The sequence below is a fragment of the Bos indicus x Bos taurus genome, chromosome 28 (assembly GCF_003369695.1).
Source record: "Bos indicus x Bos taurus breed Angus x Brahman F1 hybrid chromosome 28, Bos_hybrid_MaternalHap_v2.0, whole genome shotgun sequence".
Taxonomy (NCBI): domain Eukaryota; kingdom Metazoa; phylum Chordata; class Mammalia; order Artiodactyla; family Bovidae; genus Bos; species Bos indicus x Bos taurus.
In genome coordinates this window covers 29,913,802-29,940,903 of record NC_040103.1, presented here as the reverse complement: position 1 = coordinate 29,940,903, position 27,102 = coordinate 29,913,802, and the positions used below count along the sequence as shown (strand labels likewise).

The window sequence follows — 27,102 nt, the reverse complement described above, 5'->3', positions numbered from 1 at the left end:
GAAACAATTAGCTCAAAGTTTCAATTGCAACATGAGGACTTTTCTATTTGCCTGCAACAAAATCATTTATTTGCTAATACTTTTGATTAAATCAAAGAAATACTACTGGCTACATTTAGAAATGGAGTCATACTGTGGAATGACTTATTCACCAGTGACTAAAGAGCCCCTCAGTACCTAATCACAGATGACACAGGATCTCTAGCAACAACTTGCTTATCTTCACTGAAATAAGTTTAATGAGGGCTAAGTGCACTAATAGCCTTACCAACTCCCCGGTCATCCACAGTAGGATTATCAATCCACCGCTGCGCTTGCTCAATCTTGCCTTCAAGGTGGACCGCTGCTTTGGCAGGTCTGCTGTTGGCTACGGCCCTGTTTGTTTTAGTCTGTAAGTTCTGTAGGGCTGTGGCCACCTGTTTGGCTAATGCTCGGGCCTCTGGGGAATCTCCTTTACCTCTGCAGAGAGAAAAATAGTCACTCTGTCACACAAGATACTCTTTACATCGAGATGACTCAATTGATAATAGGAATGCTAATGAAATGACAAATTGCTAATGATTATTATTGACTTGAAAGGAAAGGGATTTATCTATTTGGCCCTTAAATAAATTAATACTATAAATTCTGATTGTTTTTCCTAGTTAAGATCGTTTAATATGAGTTTGGTCATTCTGGCTCAACCAAGCTCAACCATTTGGTAAGCTGAGCTCAGTCAGTCATCAATAGATTAGGTGATCCTTCCCTCCAGCCTGCCACCTCAAGAGTATGACTCATTTTATAGCTCAAGTCCAGTAGGTCATAGAAAAGTAAACCAGGAGAAGTGTACCTGTCTCACTGATAAAACCGCAAATATTAGCCTACCTGACAGAATGACTAATTTAGATACCATCTTAAGAGCTCCTTTATGATTCTAAATTTTTATACTTTCTCCATTTTTGTAAAGCTGGACAAAAAAGGTAACTGCCCTGTCAGGAAGTTTTATATAAATACATATATTAGATATATATTGTAAGTAATGATGGCATGTGACCAAACACGAAGGTCTGCTGTTATCATAGTCATCATTAATTCTCTCTTCATTAAGAAACATTAATGAGTGCTTGCTATGTATATGGACTTGTGTTTAGATCCCAAGAACACAGTTTCCTACTCTGTGTATTTTTATATCTAGTAAAAATGTAAGCAGACTGTACTAACAAGCTAATATTAATAAACAGATACCTAAATTTGTAGACATTGTATTTTGCGTGTGTGGGTGCTCAGTTGCTCCAGTCGTGTCTGACTCTTTGAGACCCTATGGACTGTAGCCCACCAGGCTCCTCTCTCCTTAGGATTCTCCAGGCAAGAATACTAGAGTGGATTGCCTTGCCATACTCCAGGGCATCTTCCTGACCCAGAGATCGAACCCGCATCTCTTATGTCTCCTGCATTGATAGGTGGGTTCTTTACCACTAGCACTACCTGGGAAACCCATTGTATTTTACAATTGTCTAGTTATACATTTTCCCACCTACATAATTTAAGACTTGGGGTATAAAGCAGTGACCCCCCAATTGACTGAGCTTGATACCAAATCAAATCTCAGCTATTACATAAGCTGCTCTCTATCACCACAACCTCCTGCCTAAAAATTATGTCCACCCTGCTCTCACTCATTTCTATTTCATGGTCTGAGGCCGGAGTTTGCTTTCTTAGCCAATATTGCTCTCTTAGCCAGTGTAAGATTTGAAAGAACTCTAAAGTAGCTCTTTGGGAAAAAGGTAGGCACTCTCCCATGGAAGAACAGGAACTGAAACATACAAGTTAAATGAAACACAGAAAAACAGGAACTGAAGCATTCAAGTATCTTAAATCTCTCAAGATACTGGACTATCGTTATCCCTGGAGAAGTGGCTAGAGGACTGAGGCAGGAGAGAGAATCACCTCTTAACTTCTGCCACTGTACGCTTTCTTAATGTTCTTTTAGCATGTGATGCGGTTGCTTTCTTTAAGACAGAAAAATATCTTCCAAAAGGAGAAAGCAACACCTTTTTTCAATATAATCAAAGTAGGTGCTAAGAAGGCCTTATCTGTTTCAATGATTTAAAAAAAAAAAATCTTCAAAAGAAGCTGTGGTGAGAATATCATATTTAAGGATCTTTTATAATTGCTACATAAAAAATACACTGCTTAGGAAGGAAGAAAATATTTTCTTATGTCTCCTCAATCCCACCCCCCACACACCCCTATCTTTTCACAGCTAGCCACAAGTTATTTTCCTCATATGCCTGGGAAACAGAAAAGTCACAAATATGGTGTAGCAGGATGTCCTAAGAAATTTAAAAAACAGATCCCAAAAAAGGTGTTCTTGGTATCCTAAATTAATTAATTAATTTAAAACCATCTGCCCTTACCATGTCACACAGAATCAATGAGAATACAGGAGAAGAGCATCATATGTGCATTTAACCTATAAAATTCAACTACATATGTGCTAAGGGGGGAAAAGGGAGGAGTTAAAGCATAATTTAATTGATTAAATACATACTGTCTTCGTAGATCTCCTAATTTAGAAGTCAGAGCAGATATTTCTCCAAGAGAACGCAGAATGTCATCTCTCTCTTTAGGATCATCACATAATTCTGCTATTTTCCGAGCTTCAGCCAAAGCCCCTCGAATCTGTTCTTCTCCTTCTGGTCCACCATTTGGATCTGCAAGCCAATTCTACACACAGAAATGAAAAAGAAGCACACTGTGATTTACTCATAAACCAATTTTATTCAACTTAACAAGGGCGTCAGAAATATTTCAAAAGTAATCACAAGGCATATCAGCAATAATGCTAGTTAGTCCTTATTATTTTACATTGGTTCTTGCTAAGGTAAAATCAAATCAATCCATCTTGTTAAAACTGACTTTTTTTGTTCTCATCAGGATAAAATATCTTTATGAGTTTTATCTTATCTTTGAATTAATCATACCTTATTAATTCTTCAGTTTCTTAAGCATTTTTCTTCATGAAATACTTGAAAATCATTTTACAGTAGAGTAGTATCAAAAACTTTTAACCCTTTAACATTGCTATGACCAAATACAGTTGTGAATTCTGAGATGAAGAACAGGTTTAACATACTGTAATCTCCATCAGGAACTAGGAGAATGGTACTCAGAACACTTATTTTTAACTAACTGAAGTATTCAAAATTAAGATCTCCATTTCAAAATATAGATAAACATTAGTGTTAAGCCTGTGGTAGTAGGAAACATGTTAACAATGACAACTGCTGGGAATCAGTCACCACTTAGAAACACCCATTATCCACCCACAGAAAACCGGGGGGAGGGAGATATAGGATATTTATGGAACACTTCTCTTTGTCTTTTATTTCTCACCCCTCCTGAAAATCGCCATCACTACCTGAGCAGCATCGATCTTCTTTGCAATGCTCTGCTTTGAGTTGGTCATGGCTTCCAGCTTGCGGGCTGCATTTTCCACTTTTGCTGTGAGCACATCCAGACCCTGAGACACTTGCTGGGCTTTCTGCATGGCCACCGGTGAGGCTCCTTGTCCTCTACTCAAACAGACAGATGTGTTACTGTTGTACCCTCTCAAAATCTTAATGGCAAAATAATACTAAAAGCATAGTATATATCATTTTGCTAACGTATTTGTCCTTTTTCCTTTTCTCCACTAAATCTGGGATAACACAAGGAAACAGAGAGAAACAAAGCAAAACATCCAAACTATCTTAAAACCAGTAGCAGCGACTTTTCTGGCAGTTCAGTGGTTAAGACTCTGAGTTTCCACTGCAACAAGCATGAGTTCGATCCCTGGTTGAAGTATTAAGACCCTACATGTCGTGCAGCACGGTCAAAACAAAACAAAAAAGAAAACAACGATATCATACAGAAGCTTTAAGGAACTGAATAACTGCTTTAAGACTAGACCTGCAAATTTTGATAATTATAATTTTCCTCTTGGTGGTGATTACATAACCAAACCTAATCTTTAGAGGGGCAAATGCACTTGTGATCTTATTGCTGTGGAGGGTTTGTTACCATAGTAGGTATGCTTTAGAAATAAACAGCCCATTAGATTGTCTTATTTATGGGCAAATGGCAGCCCACTCCAGTACTCCTGCCTGGAAAATCCCATGGACGGAGGAGCCTCGTAGGCTGCAGTCCATGGGGTCGCTAAGAGTCGGACACAACTGTGCGACTTCACTTTCACTTTCACATATATTGAAAATGTTTCGGGAGGCAGCGTGCATAGTGTTACTGAAAGCACACCGTACCAGGACCAAGGAGATCTGCGTTCAGATCCTGGCTCCTGTACCTGTGGGACCTTATGATGTATAACTTCTTTGGGCTTCAGTTTTCTAACTTAGAAAATGAAGAGTGGGTAGGTAAAAATACTTGCCCTGCTTATCAAACAGAGTGGTGCCAAACAAAAAGTAATAGTTGAAAACAGTTTGGCAATAAACCAATACACATATATAACCATTATTACTACAGAATTGTCATTATCATAATCTAATGGTAATCTTAAATATCTACCTTCCATCCCTATGCATCCTGTACCTATCAAAAGTAGTTAGTACTGAGGGAAAGGGGCACAGAGTGACAAGTTCTCACCAAGTTCCTAAAGAACTAGTTTCTTTATTTTCCTTTCTCAGAAGTGGTATGCTACTACTACAAAAAATGATGCGAGTTACTAGAAACTTGTTTGCCCTTTGTAAGAGACTTCCCAAGTCATAAGAAAGTAAGATATGGCATCTTTTTATATCCATAATTTTTAGTCCACCCAGCCTGGTAAATTCAATGATAGCGAGCGACAACTCCATCATTTGGTCCAATAGCATGGCTGATCATAACCTGAGCTTCTGATTTTAGGATAATCGCCAAGAATCTTTGCTTCCTTTAATGATAGTATGGATTATGGACTTATCATTCATCTATCTAACCTCTTTTTTAAACTTATGTTTCTCATGTATACCAATATTTGAGGTAGTGAACTCAATAATATTTATTGCCAATAATATTTGTATATAAATATATATACAAGTTTTACTTATGCTTGACACCTCCGTTTTATGGCAAAGGAGTCTGAGACTTTTGGAAAGATACTTTTTATGTTTTAACTTGCTTTTTTCTTTCAAATCTAAGAATTCATGATGAGGAACCTTGTTTGTGTAAGAGTCCAACTGTGAAAAAGTAAAAATATTTACGGGCTACATAATTTTTCATTCAAAAGAAAAAGCTTATTGAGTCCCATGGAGAGGAAAATATACATTAACAATCCTAGGTGACTGAATAAAAGAATACTAAAGAGGAAACTGTTACTGAGTTTCAGCCACTAAACTGTTAGAAAGTTAGGCATATCCAAGAAAGGATAACAGGGAGACAGCTTTGCAATCTTTCATTATGAAAGGAGATTGCAGGCGCCAGTGTGAAGCAGACTCACTGGGGTTCCTCACTGCTTCAACCTTTTCTCTTTATAGATTTATGGTCGATCCTGTACAGCAACTACCTCGTTCTCTTGTTCAGATTCATCTTTCTCTAAATACATACAACTGTGTACTTGAGAATTCCAACTGAAAGCTGTCTACCACACTGTGAAAAGGCTGCAGACAAAAGAGGCGGCAGAGAGAAATTAGAAGAGCCAAGAGAAATTAGAAGAGCCAAGAATCTTGTCAAAAAGGCATTGGCATTTCTCCGAATGGGAACAGAACTTCTTTTTGTCCTTTCTGTAAAGTTTCTGTCAGGCTCATGACAGAGGAGACTGCTTCACAGTAGGAGAAAAGGCCCACTGCACTCAATGAGATCACATTTATTTATGCAGTTTCTTCCTTCCTTCAAGGTAAAGACTCTTCCCTGAAGCCTACGGAGCTTCCAGGGCTACAGTGAATCCATGAGCTTCTGGAAATTACACGTGATATTGTATACACATGTTTATATGCATCTTTTTTAGGTAGAGATTGATAGTCTTCATCAAATTATAAAAATGACCTGGGTCCAAAACAGGTTAGGAACCAATCCTTAAGAACTGTATTTAGGACTTCCCTGGTCGTCCAGTGGTTAAGACTCTGTAATGCAGGGGACGCAGGTTCAATCCCTGATTGGGAAACGAAGATCCCACATGCCACATGGCATGGCCAAAGGAAAAAAAGAACTATATTCTGAATTCCATTATGTTAATACATTTGAGGCCATGTGTAATGGTGTGCAACACATCAAGGAGTGTTCCTGAGGTCTTAGTTTGTAGGTAATTCCAATTACCTTGAGATGTGTCATGACAATCTTGAAGCAAAATTAAACTCTATCTATATCTCAACTTTCTCAATATCCATAGCATAACATTTCATAAAAATTGAAGATCTTTTAAAACTTCATTAACTATATGTATGAGTTCCAAACAAACCTATTATACTGACTTTTCTTACCAGCAAACTAAATACAGTTTGGGGAAATGGAGTTGCGATTCTAAAAGCCAAAACTTGAAGTGGCTAAGAGATAGATAAAAGAATTATAAAACTAAATGAATAATGATTAAATAGAAACTCAATAGAGCCTAGATATGACCAACACAGAAGATAATCTATTTAACTGATTTTTTAAATGATATGTGAAATAACTCCAATTTGTGTTTCTTTTTCTCTCCATCATCCTTCATAAAAGACATCTATCCACTATACCTTGTTTTTCATAAGCCTATGACTAGAAACTAAAAAACAGATTTCTATTTCAACTTCAACTTTACTACAAGGCATCTACATATTTTAAAAGTTCATCAGAAGGAAAATTCACTCCAATTCCAACATAGAATGTAATACCTTCGTTATCTATTAGCCAAAGAGAACTCAGTAAAATTCACAGAAACTTGCTTCTGAATCACTTCATCAGAAGCAAGATCCCAATTGTTACCACCAGTGCTCTGGTAAGAGCAAAGGAACTTTACCTGGCTCGGAGGTCAGCCACTTGGTCAGTCATCTGCCCCAGCATTTTGCAGGTTCCCAGGATCTCCCTGCGTTCTTTGCCTGCACAGAGTTCACCAACTTTTCCAGCTTCATCTAAAATCTGCCTGATGGCCTGTTCACCAGCATCACCTAAAACAAAGAGATATTCAAGGGAGTGCCCTGGTGGCCTAGTGGTTAGGATGTTGGGCTTTCACTGCCATGGCCTGAGTTCAATTCCTGGCTGGGGAACTGAGACCCCACAAGCCAGGGGCAGCCAGAAAAAAAGAGAGAGAGAGAGATTCAATATCTACATTACAGATCTATTAATTATTTAGAGAGGATGCTTTACAAGTCATTTCATTCATGACGGAATGGATGGTTTTAAATGACTAGTGAATAGAAGGCAATACATCTGATAGTTAACAGCCAAGCAGTGCCCTTAAACCGTAGGGTGAGGTTTCAACCACAGAGACTGCAGAAAAAGATCCTTGGAACCATAAACAGCTGGAGATAATAAGCAGCTTGTGGTAAGCATATGGATGAGATGAAAGTAGGCTCTAACAATTTAATAGTACTTAACACCTCCAAACTCTATTAGGCTTTATACATTCATTCAAATATTAATCTAAAACTGAATAAATATTAGATTAGAAAATCCATAAAGCCTAGCTCAATAACCTATTTGGGTCTTATCTTTATACAAGTCAACTTTGCTTCCCAATTCTTATTAGCATCATCATTTCATCTGCTTAATTAAGTATTCTGTTGGCATAAATGGAAATCTGCCCAATGGGGACTAGAAGAAAAGAGCTTTTTTGCAAAATAATTACCTTTCTGATTCAGGGAAAGGGTGAACCAATAATCTGGCAAAGAATGCCCAGTTCACTTTGGTTTATTCCTCTGTGATGAGAGGTAATTAATTCATGCCCTTCATCCTTTAGAGGACCAGAAATGCTTCAATTAGTCAAAACTATCAGAGAGTGGCATATGCCCTAAATGTTGCAGTAGTTATCTCAGAATTATGAGATTATGGAATAAATTCTTTTTTTTTTTCCTCCCCATTTTCCTTCTGCCTGGTTTAAGTTTTTTTATGTATCTATCAGAAAAGTAAAACCAGAGGGTTACCTGGGGAGGCATTGGGATCACGGAGCCAACCTTTAGCCTGGTTCAGTTTGGAGTCTATGGAGGCCAATGCTCTCTTCATGGCTTCAGTGTCCTTTTGAAGAAAAGTATCAATTATTTTCTTTGCAAAAACTGAGATACCATGATACAAAGTAAGACAGAGAAGAAGTTACACCATTAACATACAATAGCTACAGTAGTCCTACAACAGCCTTAAAAATATTCTCATCACACCATAACGCTTATTTCTGTCAAAATGCAACATCTGGCATGCAAATCTTCAGTTAATTCTATTTTCTGGTCTCCCTATTACTAAACTATGAAAACTGGTAAAACTGCTCACGTCAAAGCAGTTTAATATTATCAGCAGGAAAAAGCCCTTTTGTCACATGCCTCATTATCAGCCTTTCTACTAGTCAACGTTCATACACTGCAGCCCTGCCAAAGCCTTCCTGGCTTCAGAGAAGCCTCATTAGGATGTGGTGCCACAAATCACAGTTTCTCTTACATCTTGTTTTGAAATATACACATTGGATGATATTTCACCATGTTTAATTAACCCGAGGAACCTGAAATTACTGGTTAGAAGAAAACTGAAAATTTTAATCTAGCAATTTAGTTTTAATTCCACAAATAAACCACTGAATGTATCACAGGAAAGAAATACATTCAGCCTTCTCTGCCACTCCTCATCCGTAGTTCCCTCACCACCCCTAACCTGGAAGAAGAGGCAGGACAGAATAAGGGGGTCTCAGTCTATTGTTTACAATCAGGATTCATAGTGACTAGCATAAAACCTCCCAGGATATAGCATGAGAAGTCTAAACAGACTAATCACTTTTAAAATGTACACATATTTTAATAGGGTTTTTTAAGCAAATAAAAATACAGAAAACAATATAACAAATATGTATGAACCCATTCTCACAACTGAATGGCCATCTCTTAAGTCTCTAACACCTTAAAAGTCAGTCTCTCTCTCTTTTATTAACACTCAGGGAACCGGCTATTACAGAGTCCATCCATCAAAGTACAGAGTTGCCCTCTGAAACTCTGCTAAGTCGCTTCAGTCGTGTCCGACTCTGTGCGACCCCATAGACGGCAGCCCACCAGGCTCCCCCGTCCCTGGGATTCTCCAGGCAAGAACACTGGAGTGGGTTGCCATTTCCTTCTCTAATGCGAGAAAGTGAAGTCGCTCAGTCGTGCCCAACCCTCAGCGACCCCATGGACTGCAGCCTACCAGGCTCCTCCACCCATGGGATTTTCCAGGCAAGAGTACTGGAGTGGGGTGCCATTGCCTTCTCCAACTCTAGGGAATGTCTTAAATCCCCACCTTTTTTCAATTTCCACTGTCCTAAATCGGGGTTCTTAAAGGTGTGGTGCCACCAGTTTTCCACTGGGGGGCACTAGGAGCATCCCCACTTTACATGCAAACAAAACCCAGCACTAGCACCAGTCAGTATAGGGAGCATTCATAATTAGGCTTAGAGTTTCAGCAGAACTGACCCCAGCTTTTCCGAAGTACTCAGTCAAATTATAGAACTCACAGCTTTGGATTCCCTCTTTCCCCATCTAAACAGATACAGACTGTTCTCCTGTTATAAATTTGTCTACCTCAGGCTCTAAATAACAAATTCTCCTCCACAGCAACTAAAAAGAAGTGAACTAAATCACTGAAAAAATGGAAATAAAATATTTTTATTACTGAGGTGTATGAAATTATGATAGCTATCTATCAATAAAAGACTGAGAGGTAGGAGGATCTATTTTAAAATCCATTTGTATTTATGCAAGTAGACAAGTGGCGTTTAAGTGCTTTGATTCTCACGTATTTGTTCCTCCTCCATCTTGTTCTAATCACTCTGTACAGCAAACCTTGCCTTCAAAAGTCAACTTTAGTTCAATTCCAAATTGGCAAGGCCCAAATTATTATCATTTTAAAGAAAGTCTCAGGCAATACTCAACCTCAGAGCTGGATAGCCTTCAGGGTCTAATACAAGTTACAGGACTTTGTCTAGATACAGAGTTTTTAAAAATTCACAATCTCTCACCTAGGAAATACTGTGCACACGCTGAAGAGGAGAAACTGAAGTCATGTAAAAATACTTAATTTAAAATCTCTTAATAACCATTTCTCTAATACACATATATATTCAGTGAAAAATTCAATAGATATTTATTATATTTCAAAATCTAAATTTAAGAAGAAACAAAGATCAGAAATTTTCTAGTGTCTACTCTAGCATTAATAGCTATTAGTTAGGAAACTAACCTTAATTGAGCATTTCTTGCATGTTAGGTTCTACTTTAGCCATTTTTTCCCTCATTGCTTCATTTAACTTCAATTTTAAATTAAGGGGCTCAGTTCTAGAAGCCCCATTTGATCTCAAATCTCATTATTTTCTGTTAGATGAAATTCAAGAATTTTTTTTCTTTTACCAAAGAGAGTTGTCAAAGATTCCACTAACCTTTTACAGTAGTCAGCAAATCTTTTGCTTTGCCAATTTTGGATTGATTAATACTGCCACTGCCCAGAAAATTAGCTCTATAAATCAAATTCATAATTCTTACTAACCTAAATGACTGCTTTTACTCACCACTGCCCAAAAATGATTTGAAACACAAGAGAAAAACCGGTTTTGCTCAGCATTCAGTATCCTCAAAAATCACTGTTTTTTCTCTCCCTAATAGAGCATGGCTACTACACTTCAAGGAAAGAATCTGACTCTAAGGATGTGACTAATTTGGTCCTGAGGAGATGTGACAATATGAAGAAGTTAACATTATTTCTTATAATTACTATCATTTTCTCCTGAAAAGAATCAATGGCAAATATGCAATGAAGATGCATTTTTAAACTGGGAAATTCAATTAGTTAGCAAAACTTTAACAGAATAAATTTTAGACAATTTTGGAGATTTAAAACAGTCAATGGGAGGGCCACATTAAATTCTTTCTGGAATAAGTTGTAAATAATCATTTAAATACAATACATTTAAATGTCATATCTATTGGGTTGACCAAAAAGTTTGTTCGAGTCCCCAACAACCTTTTTGACCAACCACATTAAAAGCAAAAATGTCTATAGGAACATACATTTTGGTGTCCTAAGAATGTCATAAGAATTTCTTTTGAAGGGGATTGTTTATTATGGAAGTAACAGAATTCTGACATAAGCAACAATAGAAGTATACTAACACTAGATATAATATAAACAAATTCAACTACAAATCAAATTCATTTTTGAGAAGCAATTTTGAGACATTTATAAAGGATGAAAATAACCATAACTCTGTGGCCAACTACATTATGTACCACAGAGCTTTTAGTTAAACCTTGCCATGTAGGTCTAAGTACCCAGAGTACACTCTGGGTATGAAATAGAAGAGAAAAAAACTGCACCTTCACTAAGTACTTTTCTCTATAATATCTCAAATTTGGGAAAGAGAAAAGTCTTCACCAACCTCTTCTCTGTTTGTTGTTGTTGTTGGGTTTTGTTTTGTTTTGTTTAGTGAATACAAAAAAGATCAGATATAGTTGTGCAGCTCTGGGGACAGCTAGCAGGGTTCTGGCCCTTCCTGCTCTGGTTCCTTTTATTGTAAAACTCTCAGGAGTTCAGGTTTTAAATGAAAAGAAACACAGTTCCTTGAAACTCTGCCACACATACTGAAAGTCAGAAGGTCAACCTAAAAGACTCCTTTTTCCATGCTTTTCCAGGAACTGAAATACTTCTGAAATTTAATACAGAGTTAGACCTAAAGAACACTGAATAATATTAATACCAAGAACCACTGAGTTCCTCCCACAAACAGTCAAGAGGACGTGTGGTAGGAAAAGTGAGCTCCTGCAATCCCATGCTCTTGAAAATTTTAAATATGGGACTAAGGACCCCTCTCATTCACTGCCCAACCTACTCTCCTTTTTCCACTAACACCTCCTGTCCCCACCCTTCCCACTCCATTCCACTTCTGACCACATTTCTAACTCCAAATCCATATTTTAAACAAAGATGTTTTTGGAAAGTTAAATTGGACAGTAACACAAAATCTTGTAAACTACATTTAACCATGGAGAGAAAGTTGTCTAGCCCTGAATCTCCAGGCAAGCCTCCCAGGCACCAGTTCCTCATCTCTAAGAATACCTTCTCAGTGCTACAAGTCCGCACCACCTATGTGCACACAATCTGTTGTATCAACTAAAAGATCACTTGGATCAGAAGGGAAATGTCAGTTTAACGTGGTGGGCTTTGCTCCTTTGGTTGGGGAAGAGGGTAAGATATATAAACGCTTAAATTAACTATTTGTCTCAGACTCTAAGAGATAAATCCTTTGTTGTGTTAGCTGCATACTAGAATACTAATATTGTATCACATTAAAAGACTCATAAAAAGCTCATATGTAACCTTATTTTTTCAAAATTGAAATAAAAATCAACACTTAAACCCCAATGGTCTGCAGTAAGGGAAAGTATTATAGGATCACATGTTCTAAGCAGTATTTCCTTCTTTGGTACTCTAATCTGCACAAAGACATCTGAGTCACTCACTACATTTACCCACCACCAACCTAGGCCCACAGTGGGAGGAGATACACCACAGGGACAAATTCTGAATAACTGACTCAGGGTGCAGTAACAGGAACACCTCATAGGGTTCAAAAATTCTCAGTAACGAAACATTTTTAAAATTTTTCTCACTTCCTCTTTATTCTCAACATGCGTCAAAATACAAGTAATATAAACACCAAAAAAAGACTAATATATATTGCTAAATTTACAAAGGGTAAAATGTGAATCCTGTTCAATCCCTAAACTTTTTTGTCGCATAATGTATACTCAGAAAAAATGCTAAACTAGTTTTTAATAATCATTATGATTATTGACTTCGGGGGGGGATTTTTATTTTCAAAATAAAAGGAAGGGTTTAAAGTCCTGGTACTTTTAAATTTGTAAATCTGCCATCTGAATGTAGGTATAAAACATAAAATAGTCAGCTATTGCACTGCCTCTTTAAAATCTTAATTTATTCGGCAAAACGCACTTTTACCAAGCATTTTTTCCACTTACTTTCTTCCCCCACTTTTCTAGAGGAATCATCACTTTCCAGGAGAAAACTGCACCAATGGGGAGGCATGAAACAAGTATGGTAAGACAAAGTTAATTCTTTATTGGTAGGGCGTGAGAGGAGGTAAAAATATTTCATGTATTAAACAGAATGGGAACCCAGGGGTCACAGACAGACACACGGTCTGATTAATTCACTGCTTACAGGTGAGCAATGAAAGATGCATAACGCTACTGAACTGAAAAATAACTAAAATCCTAGTTACTGACTTCCATTTTCAGGGTAAAATTTTTTTCTAAATATTCTTGCAACTAATAAAAACAATTACTCTTAGGGGGTAAGGGAGATAGAGTGGAAAGGGATTGGGATGAGAGTTAGCTATGTCATATATATCTTTTTATAGCATTTTGATTTTTGAATCAGGTAAATGCATAACAAAAGCAAAAAGAAGTTAAAAAATAAATATTCATTGCTCATTCTGATGTCATTTTGTACTTAAGTTTCTTTTGGCTGGGCTAATTTTATTTATTTCCTTTAATTCTGATAGTTTTACAGTATCCTAACAGTCTGATTCCTTCCAGATCAGCATAAAACTGAGACGGCTATTAGACTGTGACACAGTGGGGACCAGGTCTATTTACCTTGTATATGCCCCCAAGTGCCTAATCTTCCTCCTGAAAACCTCAACTGACCACAGTTTTGGTTTTGGTCTTTAAAGAAGCAGCTCTCAAATTTTCACAAAGTAAAGCTCAGTGACTTATTCTAATTGATGGATGACTTTCCCCCTCTGAAAATAGAAACATGATGGTTGCAGTGCCTGCTCCTCATTTTTTACTATTTCTCATCTGCTAGAAGCAAAGGGAAGAGAATAGGGAAAGAGATTAGGTTAGGGGAACATGAGGTCATAGAGAACGATGGCTGATTCACAGCTCCGACAGCAGAACATGCAGTGAGCCAGGGACTGAAGTTAGGAAAAACTTTAGGTACACCCGACTTTTTCCTTTTGATTCTGCAGGCTTGGATTACTGTGAAGGACAGGTGCCTCACTGAGACTCTCTAACCTACTTATTTTCATTATGGCTTAAAACCTCAATGATGCATCTCCAAAAGCCAAGTTCCAGAGCCTGCAAAGGAAACTGGCACGAGAGGCAAATACAGAGATGGCATCAGCTGGAAGTTTCCTTTGCTAAGAGCAGGATCCACAGATAACTTAGGGGTCACCCACATGGGGAAATCTGCCCCTCAAAAGAAGTCAGTGGGAATGACCAGGTCAAAGCAGTTCCCAGGAGCCTGCTCAAAGAGAGGAATTGTTCAGTTGCTCAGTCGTGTCCGACTCTTTGATGGGCCATGGATTATGTGGCCCATCAGGCTCCTCTGTCCATGAGATTTCCCAGGCAAGAATATTGGAGTGGACTGCCATTTCTTCAGGAGATCCTCCATCTCCAGGAGATCTTCCCAACCCAGGGACTGAACCCACATCTCCTGCACTGGCAGGTGGATCCTTTACCACTGAGCCATCAGGGAAGTCTCCAAAGAGAGGAAAGCACCCACCAAATACAGAAAGCCTTACATCCTATATTAATGTCTTTCCTCTTGCTTCCCCCCAAAAAACAGCTTCTTTCGAGCTAAACAGTCCACCCAGCACAGCCCCGAGTCCCATATTAAGTCACATTCTGACGCATAATCGAGCACAGTGTTACACACCGGCACACGGGATAAGGCATGGCACACAGCACAAGAAAACCTCACAGACATGCTTTTTCTCTTTTTAAGCAAGAAAGAACTAAAGGGCAAGAGAAAGCTTACCTTCTAAACGTGAGAAAAAGAATAAAACAAACAAGAGAACAAAAAAAAGATGCATAAAGAAGTCATAACAGGGAAGTGAAAGTTGTCAAACATGCAAAAGCAAAATTAAGTAAAATACCAAAGACTTTATATGATTTTACCATATGGATTTAAAATATAGTCTCAGGACTTGTTCAATAATTTCATGCCTCTGAAAACAAATCCATGGTTAAGATAATCTAACTAATTTCTCCTACACATTTAGTTTAACTTCCTGGGCAATAAAAGAGACAGAATTGGTAATTCTAGGCCCAGCTTCGACCTTAACTTTTAGGTGTCCTAGAGGACAAACAGAGCCCTACTGGACACCCAGGGGAAATCATACAAAATCCCTTCTGCAGTCTGCTACCAGCCTGCTGGGTGGCCCTGGAGATACCATTTGGGCCCACACGGTAGGGGAAGCTGGGTCCTAGAGACAGTGGGTTCCCCCCACTGCCTGATCTTGGGCTCCTATAAGAGAAGTGTCTCTGTTTCCAATCACTAAACAGGGAGAAGCAGGCCAGAGCAGCACCTCAAACCCCTGCTGCTGGGGTCTAGGAGGAATCCACCAGCCCTTGTAGAGTCCAACAGGAAATTATAGACCAAGGAGAAAGGGACCCCTCAAACTAACAGACAATGTGAAAACTAATATTTCAGTGAAGCTTTTTTAGGGAGAATGGAATGATAAAGGGACACACCTAGAAATGCCTACATTTTCCTTTGTAGATTTCTCTGGGTCAAAAGCTGATTAAGAAAAGTTTCCCATAAAATTCAGCCGTAGGCATATTCTGTATCTTGCTTAGTAACCTAGCAATAACCACCCACATGAAAGGCAGGGCTCCTACCCAGGGGAGTATACACCACAGCAGAACTCCTCCACCAACTCAATAAATGAGACTCCAGTTTGAAAGAAAAGCTACACATCTCAGCTTTTAACCAACATTCACCCCACATACCTATTTATTTGCTCTACCTGAAAACAAAGGAAAAGTGCAGAACCAGCAAGTAATTCATGAAATAAAGAAGAAATCACTTTCATAATATCTAAGTAGTCTTATGCTGCACAAAATTACAAGATAAAATGTGAGACAATCACACCCCCAAGAGGGGAGAATTGGGGATGTTGCTTATTTCTTCCCCAATAACACTTACCTTGCTGGCCCAGGCATCTTCGTCCCAGGAAGTGAGTTGTAATACACGAATAATCTCATTAATTTCAGCGCTCATCTTTTCTACAGTAAAATTGCGATTTTTCAAAGCTTCTTCAATTCCTTGGTTTTTGGAGTTTTTAGTTGTTACAAAAATCTTCATAGCTGTAAAAATAAACAAAAGATCAGAAACTAAGTTTGGAATGTAATCTTGCTGTATTACAATAGTCACACAAGATGCTTCACACTTTGAACATGTTTTGGGCTTCTAAGGTCTTAAAAAGAATATGAAAATAAATGCTACAAGTCTGCTATTAAAATTCCAATATCAGCAACCTTCACTGTAAAGAAAACTGAAGTTACAAAACATCACCACATCATGATCAGGGAACTAATTTAACATGCATGTACTGAAGATCCAGAGTCAAAATATCCACTATTTCTAAATCAGTTGCCATCCCAGGCCTAACACTGGTCCCATCTAACACAAACCTAATGGGACAAGATTAAAACTGTCAGTTAAACTGTAACCAAAGTATGCTGCTGCCTCAATCCTAGTGGAAGATCCCAGTGTTGAGTTATCTTCCATAATTTCTCTTAACATATAGGAATGACTATCTAACCCCTACAAGTAAAGAAGAAAATAATAATGAAACATTGGAAAAGAAAATATCTTCTCATAAACTAATAAAATTATAAAAACAAAGATTAATCAACATTTTATTGAGTTACCCAAATTAGAAAGAAATATTTTTCCCAAAAGCCTTCCTGCCACATAGAACAGTTGGCCTCAAAAAACATATTTTTGAGAAGACTATAAGATTCTATTTACAATTTTTTATTTTCAAGTTTATATAAGGGCTTTCTGAACTCTTATACTCACATCTCCTATTTTAATCACTACCTGAAAAATGACAAAGCAGGAAGGCAATAGCTGGGGAATTACAGTGACATGCCTTAAAAGATTCTGAAAATAAAGAAACCCTCTTAGAGTTAAACCAACTAACATATAACCTGACTAAGAAAATTTACATAAACCACGAGATATGTGATACATACCAGAGATATCTGATACATACGAGACTCTTAATAAGCACAATTCTCTTTTGCTAGTTGAGAGAGCAGCCATCATGTTTGCATTTCTGGGCTCTGCCCAATGGGTAGGTGATCCTAGTTGGTATAGACCATCAGCTCTTCAACATAGAGAAGAGCTAGGAAAGGATTATGGACTCACTTCTCTACTATATAGTGTTCTAGATCTATTCCAGCTCCTAATTTTTTTTCCCAAGTACAAATAAAGGGGTCAAGATCCATACATCCAAAACTAGAGTTCCTAGAGAAGAAAAGGAGCCTGATAGAACTTCAAGAGAACAGTAGTAGGCAATAGGAGAGCAGTTTCACACAAAGAGCACGAGGAGAGCATTAAAGAAAATGAATCCTGGCTCTTAGCTAACCAGCTGCATTTTTACCCAGGCTGAAGGACATGCAACTAAACAGAAAAGAAAATGAACACCAGAGTTTAGAACATATAAACACTTTTTTTTTTTCTTCTGTAAGATAAAGTACAGACAGAAAATACCTGAAATGAGAACTGGCAGCAACTCTTTCACAGTGTTCATTGAGTTCACCAACATCACTCGATGCTCCTGATGAGTCAGTTCCTGCTGCCTCTCGTCAATCATTTTGGCCATCTTAGTCATTCCTGGGGCACAGGAAATAAATTGTACAGGGTGAGTAGTGAAATAATTCAGAGTCAGGCTTTCTGAGCCTATATCCACTATGAATTACTATGAAAGTCCAAACTGCCCACTTATTTAAACATACATACTATCACTGAACTCTCTCATTTATGACATTGAGTTTTGCAGAACAGTTCTAACTTAAGACAAATGTATTCTTCTCATTAAAATTAATTTAATAAATATAAATCCTAAATGTGACATACTTTTCACACATTTGACATACATTCACAAATATGTTTAAACTGTTGAAATTAATAAATATATATTTGAAAAAAAACAATTTGCAAGTGGTGAGCGGGGGAATACCTTGCCTGGCTTCCATATCAGTTTTCATGCCATGTACCTGGCTACTGAGCCTATATGTATAAGAACCTCATGTGAGCCTACTACAGGCACACCTCAAAGACACTGTAGATTCAGTTCCAAACCACTGCAACAAAGTGAATATCACAATAAAGTGAGACATAGGAATGTTCGGGTTTCCCAGGGAATATAAAAGTTATATCTCCACTATACTGTAGTCTATTAAGTGTGCAGTAACACTGTCTAAAAACACAAAGTACATACCCTAATTTAAAAATTATTGCTAAAAATGCCAACTATCATCTAAGCTTTCAATGAATCATGATCTTTTCAACAGTAACATCAAAGATCAGTGATCACAGGTCACCATAACTAATAATAATGAAAAAATTTGAAATATTGTGAGAACTACCAAAATATGACACAGAGACATGAAGTAGAAAAATGGCACCAATAACTTGCTTGAGATAGGGTTGCCATAAACCTTCAATTCGTAAGAACGCAGTATGTGTGAAACACAAGAAAGTGAAGCACAATAAAATGACGCGTGTCTGTACTGAGAATCTAGCAGCTGAAAAAAATGTTAAGAATTACAATAACATGTTTTGTTTTCATCTATAAATTTTTCTCTACTTTCCAATTTGCCCAAAATAAGGAGGGGTCTCAATTTCATAATTAAAAACAAACAAAAATGCTATAAATGTAATTATGGTGATGACAGCATTTGAAACAATCTGGTATTTCAGAGTTAGCCTGCTAGAAACTTTTGTTTACTTTGGTTATTATTCAAGGGTGCTATGTGAGTCTCTAATACTTTGATTTTCAAACTGCTCTTAGAATTTCTTAACTAGTTTCACAGATTCTCAAGGGGTACCCAAAGGGAGATGGAAAGGTGGGGATACCCCTGCTTGATCCACACAAGCTCCATTTTTGTCTTTCATATGTTGAGATTTTACATTAGATTTCATCTGAAGAAATAAGATTTCTTCATAGTTACGAACAAGTTTAAAGGGTACTTCTCTAAAGGCATTTCTCAGTGATCTTCAATGATAGCTCAGAGAAAGTCTTAACTGCCATTAAATGTACAGAATGACTGCACTGGAACCTCCAGAAAATGCTATTAATTAAATATCATTTTATGTCAGAAAAAAGAATTTTATAAAATGATATGTGATCCTTAAAACTAACAAATTAAACATCTAATATGTCTTATCATTAGTCTCATTTATACTTCAAGGAGCCTCAAGTTCATGTTACATGTCTATAACACCAAAAGCTGGTATCTGTTCATGTATTTTGAATATTTAATTCTCAGATGACTACACAATCAGAGATTTAGCTACAGAAGCTCTTCTCTCCTTCTAGGTCTGATTATATTATGCAGTCTTGGGCAAGGGCATGAATCCATAATAGCAGGCGGGCTAATTAGCAAGCTAAGAGGTCACAGAGAGCTCAGGCCAGCTGGCAGACAGTGAAGGAATGCTGTACAATGTGGAATGAAGAGGTCAGGATTCAGGGTGGCCTTAAGCATTGCAGTAATAGAAAAGTATTTCCTACATTCTCCAGCAGCATTTGCAATGTCTAGTTCAGTTCATTAGACAGAGCCAGGATTTGCAGAAAGCAGATTCAGCTTTCAGAGACAATGATTTCTCTTCAGTAGAAGCACAGAGTCAGCTCCATTAAGAGAGCAGAGATAACTAAAAACCCAAAGCATCATTACCTACCTTCCACAAAAAAAGCAGGGAGGAGTGCCCCTTTCCTCTTGATCAACCAAGAACAATTCATAGAACATTTTATTATAAAAGTAGCATATAGTTCAGGATGGGGAACACATGTATACCTGTGGCGGATTCATTTTGATATTTGGCAAAACTAATACAATTATGTAAAGTTTAAAAATAAAATAAAATTAAATTTCAATTAAAAAAAAAAAAAAGTAGCATATGACTAACCTGGTCCAAGATTCTTCGTGTAAGTGACCAAATCTTCCATAGTTTCTACCACCTCTGCCACTGTAAGATATTCCAAAATTCCTTTGCAAACTCTAATAATTTTACGAACCTGAAAATATATTTCAGAGTATTCAATCAATTGTGTTAACGATAAGTAGAAAACACAGTGATTCAGATGTGTAGCTAGTCAACGTTTTCTCATCCTAAACAATCCTCAATCCTCCATTATTATCTTTACGACTGGGCTTTTTGTCAGGAAGAGGTCTGCTTGGGCCTCGGGGTGCCTTACCTCAGCCTCGTCGAAGGTGAGGAGCAGGTCTGATGTGCCGGAGAGGATGCCCCTTGATCCATCAATTAGATAATCTCGAGCAGGCACTGAGTAAGGGTCTGACTGCAGCATCTGGGCTGCTTGGACAAGCTTGGTGCAAGCATTCTCCACCCTGTGGGGAGGGACACGGAGTTAACTCACTGGCAGAACCAAGCAGGAGAATATCACATGCAAATTCAATGGATGTCAATGGAGATAAATTCACATTTTTTTCCTATATGGAAAATAGACAAGAGTTTCCAGCTTTTAAAATTGGCAATTAAGGGCAGCACATTCATTCACTCACTGCATTAAGCCTTTGTTCTTCATTATTTCCTGACTACAAAACATAACAAAAAGAAATTCTGGACCTTTTACTTTAGGGGGCTGTATCTCTGTAACTCCTTCGTTTCCTTACTATTCACCCTATACACGCTGCCCTTAAAAAACACTGACAACAGTTTCAGATTCGACATCTGGAAACAAAATACCAAAACACTGCGCTAAATGAAAAAAATAATAATCAGATGAACCAAAGGAATAGGAGGCAACGCAAAGAAAAACCATGAGGTAATGTACAAATTTTTCATTCATCTAGTCAAATGGATTTGTTTGACAAACTAGACTGTTTGAAAACAGCCTTATAAAACAGTGGTGTTAATTAAAATGTCACTGGCATTCAGTTCAGTTCAGTTGCTCAGTCATGTCTGACTCTTTGCAACCCCATAAATCGCAGCACGCCAGGCCTCCCTGTCCATCACCAACTCGCGGAGTTCACTCAGACTCATGTCCATCGAGTCAGTGATGCCATCCAACCATCTCATCCTCTGTCGTCCCCTTCTCCTCCTGCCCACAATCCCTCCCATCATCAGAGTCTTTTCCAATGAGTCAATTCTTTGCATGAGGTGGCCAAAGTACTGGAGTTTCAGCTTCAGCATCATTCCCTCCAAAGAAATCCCAGGGCTGATCTCCTTCAGAATGGACTGGTTGGATCTCCTTGCAGTCCAAGGGACTCTCAAGAGTCTTCTCCAACACCACAGTTCAAAAGCATCAATTCTTCAGCACTCAGGTTTCTTCACAGTCCAACTCTCACATCCATACATGACCACTGGAAAAACCATAGCCTTGACTAGATGGACCTTTGTTGGCAAAGTAATGTCTCTGCTTTTGAATATGCTATCTAGGTTGGTCATAACTGTCACTGGCATTAATAATCAGTAGTTAATAGTTTAATATAATTTAGTTTAATAGCATGGATGACCTGATCAGTGAAGTCAGGTGTCTTTTGGAGGTGGGAGATCATTTTATAAGGGAATCCAAAATGCATAAAGCAAATATTCACCTTGATCCTCTTGTACTACTAATATGTATTCATTTACTGAACTATTCTTCTACATAGAGGTGAAAAGGACCTACCAGATCACTTCCTCTAATTTCATACTCAATAAATGCATTATGTTATCACAGAGTAACTTATAAACACATGCAATAAATTACTTTAAAATATTTAGCCAAAATTACACATTTTTATTTGAAAACACACAAAAAAAGTCCCACACAAAAAAAGCCCACTCCACAGGCAGTTCTGAGGATCAAATGAAATAATATAAAAGTCCACAAGTACAAGGCAGTCTTGCACTGTTAATAAATAGAATTAAAACAACATCTCAATTTCAACTACGTAAAAAGCATTGGGCTATGGACACTATAAGTATGTATATAAAGATGCAAAAAACACTAACTCTCAAGAAGCATACTCTGGTAAGTCACAAACATCAGAGCCATAAGGCAGCACATTATAAATATCAGCAAAGAGCAAGACCTCACTGACGTGGCTTTTGATCAACAATGTTAGATGACAGGTTATATTTAGTTAAAATTTTTTTAATTAAAATTAACAATTTTAAATTATATAATATATATACATATACATATGACAAAAACATATACACATATATAAAACCCTAAGGCCTACAGTGAAAATTTTTCTTCCTTCCACTATCTCCTAGGCATTCAAATGCCATCTCCTTGCAACCAATGTTACCCATTTCCTCTGTATTCTTCAATAAAAAAGATACTTTATGCACAAAGAAACAAAAACACAGACTTCCATTTTTTTAATATAAATAGGATCATATTATGCATACTCTCTGCATTCTGATTTTTTCACTTAATTTAACTTGGAGATGTTCTAATAGAAGTATCCAAAGAACCTCTCTATTCTTTTAAACAGTTCCATAAGTCCATAATTTACTAGACTGCTGCAATAAACCACCTTGAATAAACATCTTTTCTGTTGTTCCTGCTGTGCAGCTTCCAAGGTATTAGTCTCCTGACCAGGGATTGAATTTGAGCTCAGAAAAAGAAATGCAAAAAAGCAAAATGGCTGTCTGAGGAGGCATTACAAATAGCTGTGAAAAGAAGAGAAGTGAAAAGCAAAGGAGAAAAGGAAAGATATACCCATTTGAATGCAGAGTTCCAAAGAATAGCAAGGAGAGATAAGAAAGCCTTCCTCAGCGATCAATGCAAAGAAATAGAGGAAAACAACAGAATGGGAAAGACTAGAGATCTCTTCAAGAAAATTAGTGATATCAAGGGAACATTTCATACAAAGATGGGCTCAATAAAGGACAGAAATGGTATGGACCTAACAGAAGCAGAAGATTAAGAAGAGGTGGCACGAATACACAGAATAACTGTACAAAAAAATATCTTCATGACCCAGATAATCACGATGGTATAATCCCTCACACTCACCTAGAGTCAGATATCCTGGAATGTGAAGTCAAGTGGGCCCTAGGAAGCATCACTACGAACAAAGCTAGTGGAGGTGATGGCATTCCAGTTGAGCTATTTCAAATCCTGAAAGATGATGCTGTGAAAGTGCTGCACTCAATATGCCAGCAAATTTGGAAAACAGCAGTGGCCACAGGACTGGAAAAGGTCAGTTTTCATTCCAATCCCAAAGAAAGGCAATGCCAAACAATGCTCAAACTACCACACAACTCACTCATCTCACACGCTAGTAAAATAATGCTCAAAATTCTCCAAGCCAGGCTTCAGCAATACATGAACCGTGAACTTCCAGATGTTCAAGCTGGTTTTAGAAAAGGCAGAGGAACCAGATATCAAATTGTCAATATCTGCTGGATCATCGAAAAAGCAAGAGTTTTCAGAAAAAACATCTATTTCTGCTTTATTGATTATGCCAAAGCCTTTGACTGTGTGGATCACAATAAACTGGAAAATTCTGAAGGAGATGGGAATACCAGACTATCTGACCTGCCTCTTGAGAAACCTGTATGCAGGTCAGGAAGGAATAGTTAGAACTGGACATGGAACAACAGACTGGTTCCAAATAGGAAAAGGAGTACCGTCAATGCTGTATATTGTCACCCTGCTTCTTTAACTTATATGCAGAGTACATCGTGAGAAATGCTGGGCTGGAGGAAGCCCAAGTGGGAATCAAGATTGCCCGGAGAAGTATTAATAACCTTAGATATGCAGATGACTCCACCCTTATGGTGGAGAGTGAAGAACTAAAGAGCCTCTTGATGAAAGTGAAAGTGGAGAGTGAAAAAGTTGGCTTAAAGCTCAACATTCAGAAAACTAAGATCATGGCATCCGGTCCCATCACCACATGGCAAATAGATGGGGAACAGTTTCTGACTTTATTTTTCTAGGCTCCAAAATCACTGCAGATGGTTACTGCAGCCGTGAAATTAAGACGCTTACTCCTTGGAAGGAAAGTTATGACCAACCTAGATAGCATATTCAAAAGCAGAGACATTACTTTGCCAACAAAGGTCCGTCTAGTCAAGGCTATGATTTTTCCAGTAGTCATGTATGGATGTTAAGAGTTGGACTATAAAGAAAGCTGAGTGCTGAAGAATTGATGCTTTTGAACTGTGGCATTAGAGAAGACTCTTGAGAGTCCCTTGGACTGCAAGGAGATCCAACCAGTCCATCCTAAAGGAGATCAGTCCTGGGTGTTCATTGGAAGGACTGATGTTGAAGCTGAAACTCCAATACTTTGGCCACCTGATGCGAAGAGCTGACTCATTTGAAAAGACCCTGATGCTGGGAAAGATTGAGGGCAGGGGGAAAAGGGGATGACAGAGGATGAGATGGTTGGATGGCATCACCGACTCAATGGACATGGGTTTGGGTGGACTCTGGGGGTTGGTGATAGACAGGGAGGTCTGGCGTGCTATGGTTTATGGGGTCACAAAGAGTTGGAGACAACTGAGCAACTGAACTGAACTGAACGAAAACCAAGTACTAACTCACTGGATCACTAGGGATTTCATCATTTTTAAATGTATATATCTGTAGGACACTATCTAGAAATTGAACTGCTGAGTCATATGTGTGGACATTAATAGTTTTGACAAACATTGCTATATTGCCATCCACAGAAATTATCAATATACATTTCCACCACAATGGATAAAAGTACCTGCTTCCTCACAGTCTCAACAACTCAATGTATAATCAAACTTAGGTATCTTCACCAATATGACAGCCCAAAATTGATAAATCTCAATAGTTTGAGATGATACTTATATAACATACAATTAGTAATTTTAAAGGGTATAATTTTCTATGTGCTTGAAAAGAATAAGTTTGCTCTTAATTTTTAGGTGAATTATTTTATATATTCATTAACTTAAGCTTGTTAACTGTGCTGTTCAAATCTTCTATATGTTTGCTGATTTTTTTTGGTCTGTTTTATCTATCAATTACTGAGTGACAAAAAATCCGACCAGAACAACAGATTTGTCCATATCCCCTTGAAGCTGTTTTTGTTTTACTGAAGCTAACTTACTAGGTACATATAAATTTGCAATTATTATATCTTTCTTATAATTTGAACCTATAAATCATTAGGTGACACCTCTCTATATCTCCAGTAATTTTTTTGCTGATATTAACATTGTAAACCAGCTTGCTTTGACTATTGTATTCGATTGGATATAACTTTAACTCTCTGTATCCTTATATTTTCAGATCAAAGGTGGCTCAGTGGTAAAAAATCCACCTGCCAATGCAGGAGACAGAGGAGACTTGGGTTTGATTCCCAGGTCAGGAAGATTTTCCCTGGAGGAGGAAATGGCAACCCACTCCAGTATTCTTGCCTGGAAAATTCCATGGTCAGAGGAGCCTCGTGGGGTATAGTCCAAGGGTTGCAAGGAGTCAGACACAACTGAGCACATACACACACATCCTTATATTTTAGATGTGTCTTCATGAGTCTGCTAGTGACAAAATGTATTCATTTTGGTTTGTTTGAAAATGCCTAAAAAAAAAGAAAGAAAAAGAAAATGCCTACTTTGTCTTCATTCTTCAAAGACTATTTCAGTAGTACAGAATTCTGATTGATTACTATTTTATCAACACATTGAAGGTATTATCTCACTACGATCTGAAAAAAGAACCAAAAAGAGATGTAATAGAAGTAGAGGTTGGAGTGACATGGGGCTATAAGTCAAGGAATTCGGACAGTGTCTAGCGGCTGGAAAAGGCAAGGAAATGAATCCTTTCCTTAAATTTCCAGAAGGAACCCACTCTGCTAGCCTATTTTGGACTTTAGACCTCCACAACTATAAAATAAAGCATTGCATTGTGCTTGTTGTGAGAGTAACAGGACACTGGCATCCAGTTGAAATTCACTAGGCATACAGAAACACATGAAAATACTACCTATTATGAACAGAAAAAATAATCATTCAAAACCAACCCAGAAATGACACAGATGACAGAATCAGTAGACAAGAAGGTTAAAATAGTTACTATGGTTTCATATGCTCAAAAGCTAAAGGAAAGACTGAGTAGATAAATGAAAATTATATATTAAAAAAAAATACTCAAATAGATCAACTAGAGATGTGTCTGAGATACAAAACCACACTGGATAGATTACTACTAGATGAGATATAGCACGAAGATTTTTTTTTCTTTTTTCTTTTTTGCACGAAGATTATTGAAACTGAAGTCATAGCAATGAAAATTATTTAAAATAGGAGAAAACAAAACTTAAAAGAAAATGAGCAGAGCATCTATGAGTTGTGGCACAATTCCAAGCAGCCTATATGTGTGTGACTGAAGTCCCCATAAGAGAGAAAAAAAGGGACAGGAAAAAAATTTGAAGAAAAAATAGCTACAAATTTTTCAAATTTAATGAAAAGAATAAAGCACAAGGTTCAAAAAGCTTCATAAACCTCAAGCACAAAAAACATCAAAGGACTCACAACAAGCTACATCGTAAGAAATTGCTTAAAACCAATAATGAAGAGAAAATATTAAAAGCAGCCAGAGAAAAATGAGACACTTTATATTACAGAGAAACAAAGATAAGAATAACAACAGACTTCTCATTGGAAACAATACAAACCAGAGAAGAGTGGAACAAAGCACTGAAAGAACTTTGGGTGGATACAAAGAAAATATTTCAAAAATTAAGGCAAAATAAGGACTTTTCCAGCTATGCAAAAGTTAAAAGAATTCATCACCCAGCAGACATGAACTATAAACAAAGTTAAAGGAAGTCCTTCAGGAAGAAAATTACACCAGATAGAAGTTTGGATTTACATAAATAAATGAAGAGCACAAAACAGCAACTATGTGCATAAATATAAAAGCACATTTTTTTCTTATTTTTAAATCTTTAAAAGATAATTGACTGGCTAAAGCAAGAACTTTCT

The 27,102-nt window shown here is 37.5% G+C and overlaps 1 protein-coding gene across 4 annotated transcripts in view; it reads right to left on the bottom strand.

Annotated features, from left to right (window-relative positions):
* VCL (vinculin) overlaps nucleotides 1-27,102 on the bottom strand; it is a 112,578-nt gene that overhangs the window by 23,475 nt on the left and 62,001 nt on the right. For 2 of the 4 annotated variants that reach the window (XM_027530918.1, XM_027530916.1), the window contains exons 3-11: nucleotides 20,381-20,531; nucleotides 20,092-20,200; nucleotides 17,674-17,796; nucleotides 16,099-16,259; nucleotides 8,064-8,154; nucleotides 6,941-7,088; nucleotides 3,401-3,554; nucleotides 2,531-2,706; nucleotides 269-459 (exon numbers count right to left, since the gene is read on the bottom strand). In XM_027530918.1, the coding sequence (XP_027386719.1) occupies nucleotides 269-459; nucleotides 2,531-2,706; nucleotides 3,401-3,554; nucleotides 6,941-7,088; nucleotides 8,064-8,154; nucleotides 16,099-16,259; nucleotides 17,674-17,796; nucleotides 20,092-20,200; nucleotides 20,381-20,531 (1,304 nt within the window). Of the gene's footprint in view, nucleotides 1-268; nucleotides 460-2,530; nucleotides 2,707-3,400; nucleotides 3,555-6,940; nucleotides 7,089-8,063; nucleotides 8,158-16,098; nucleotides 16,260-17,673; nucleotides 17,797-20,091; nucleotides 20,201-20,380; nucleotides 20,532-27,102 lie in introns of all 4 variants that reach the window. The other 2 variants (XM_027530915.1, XM_027530917.1) reach the window with 1 other exon arrangement.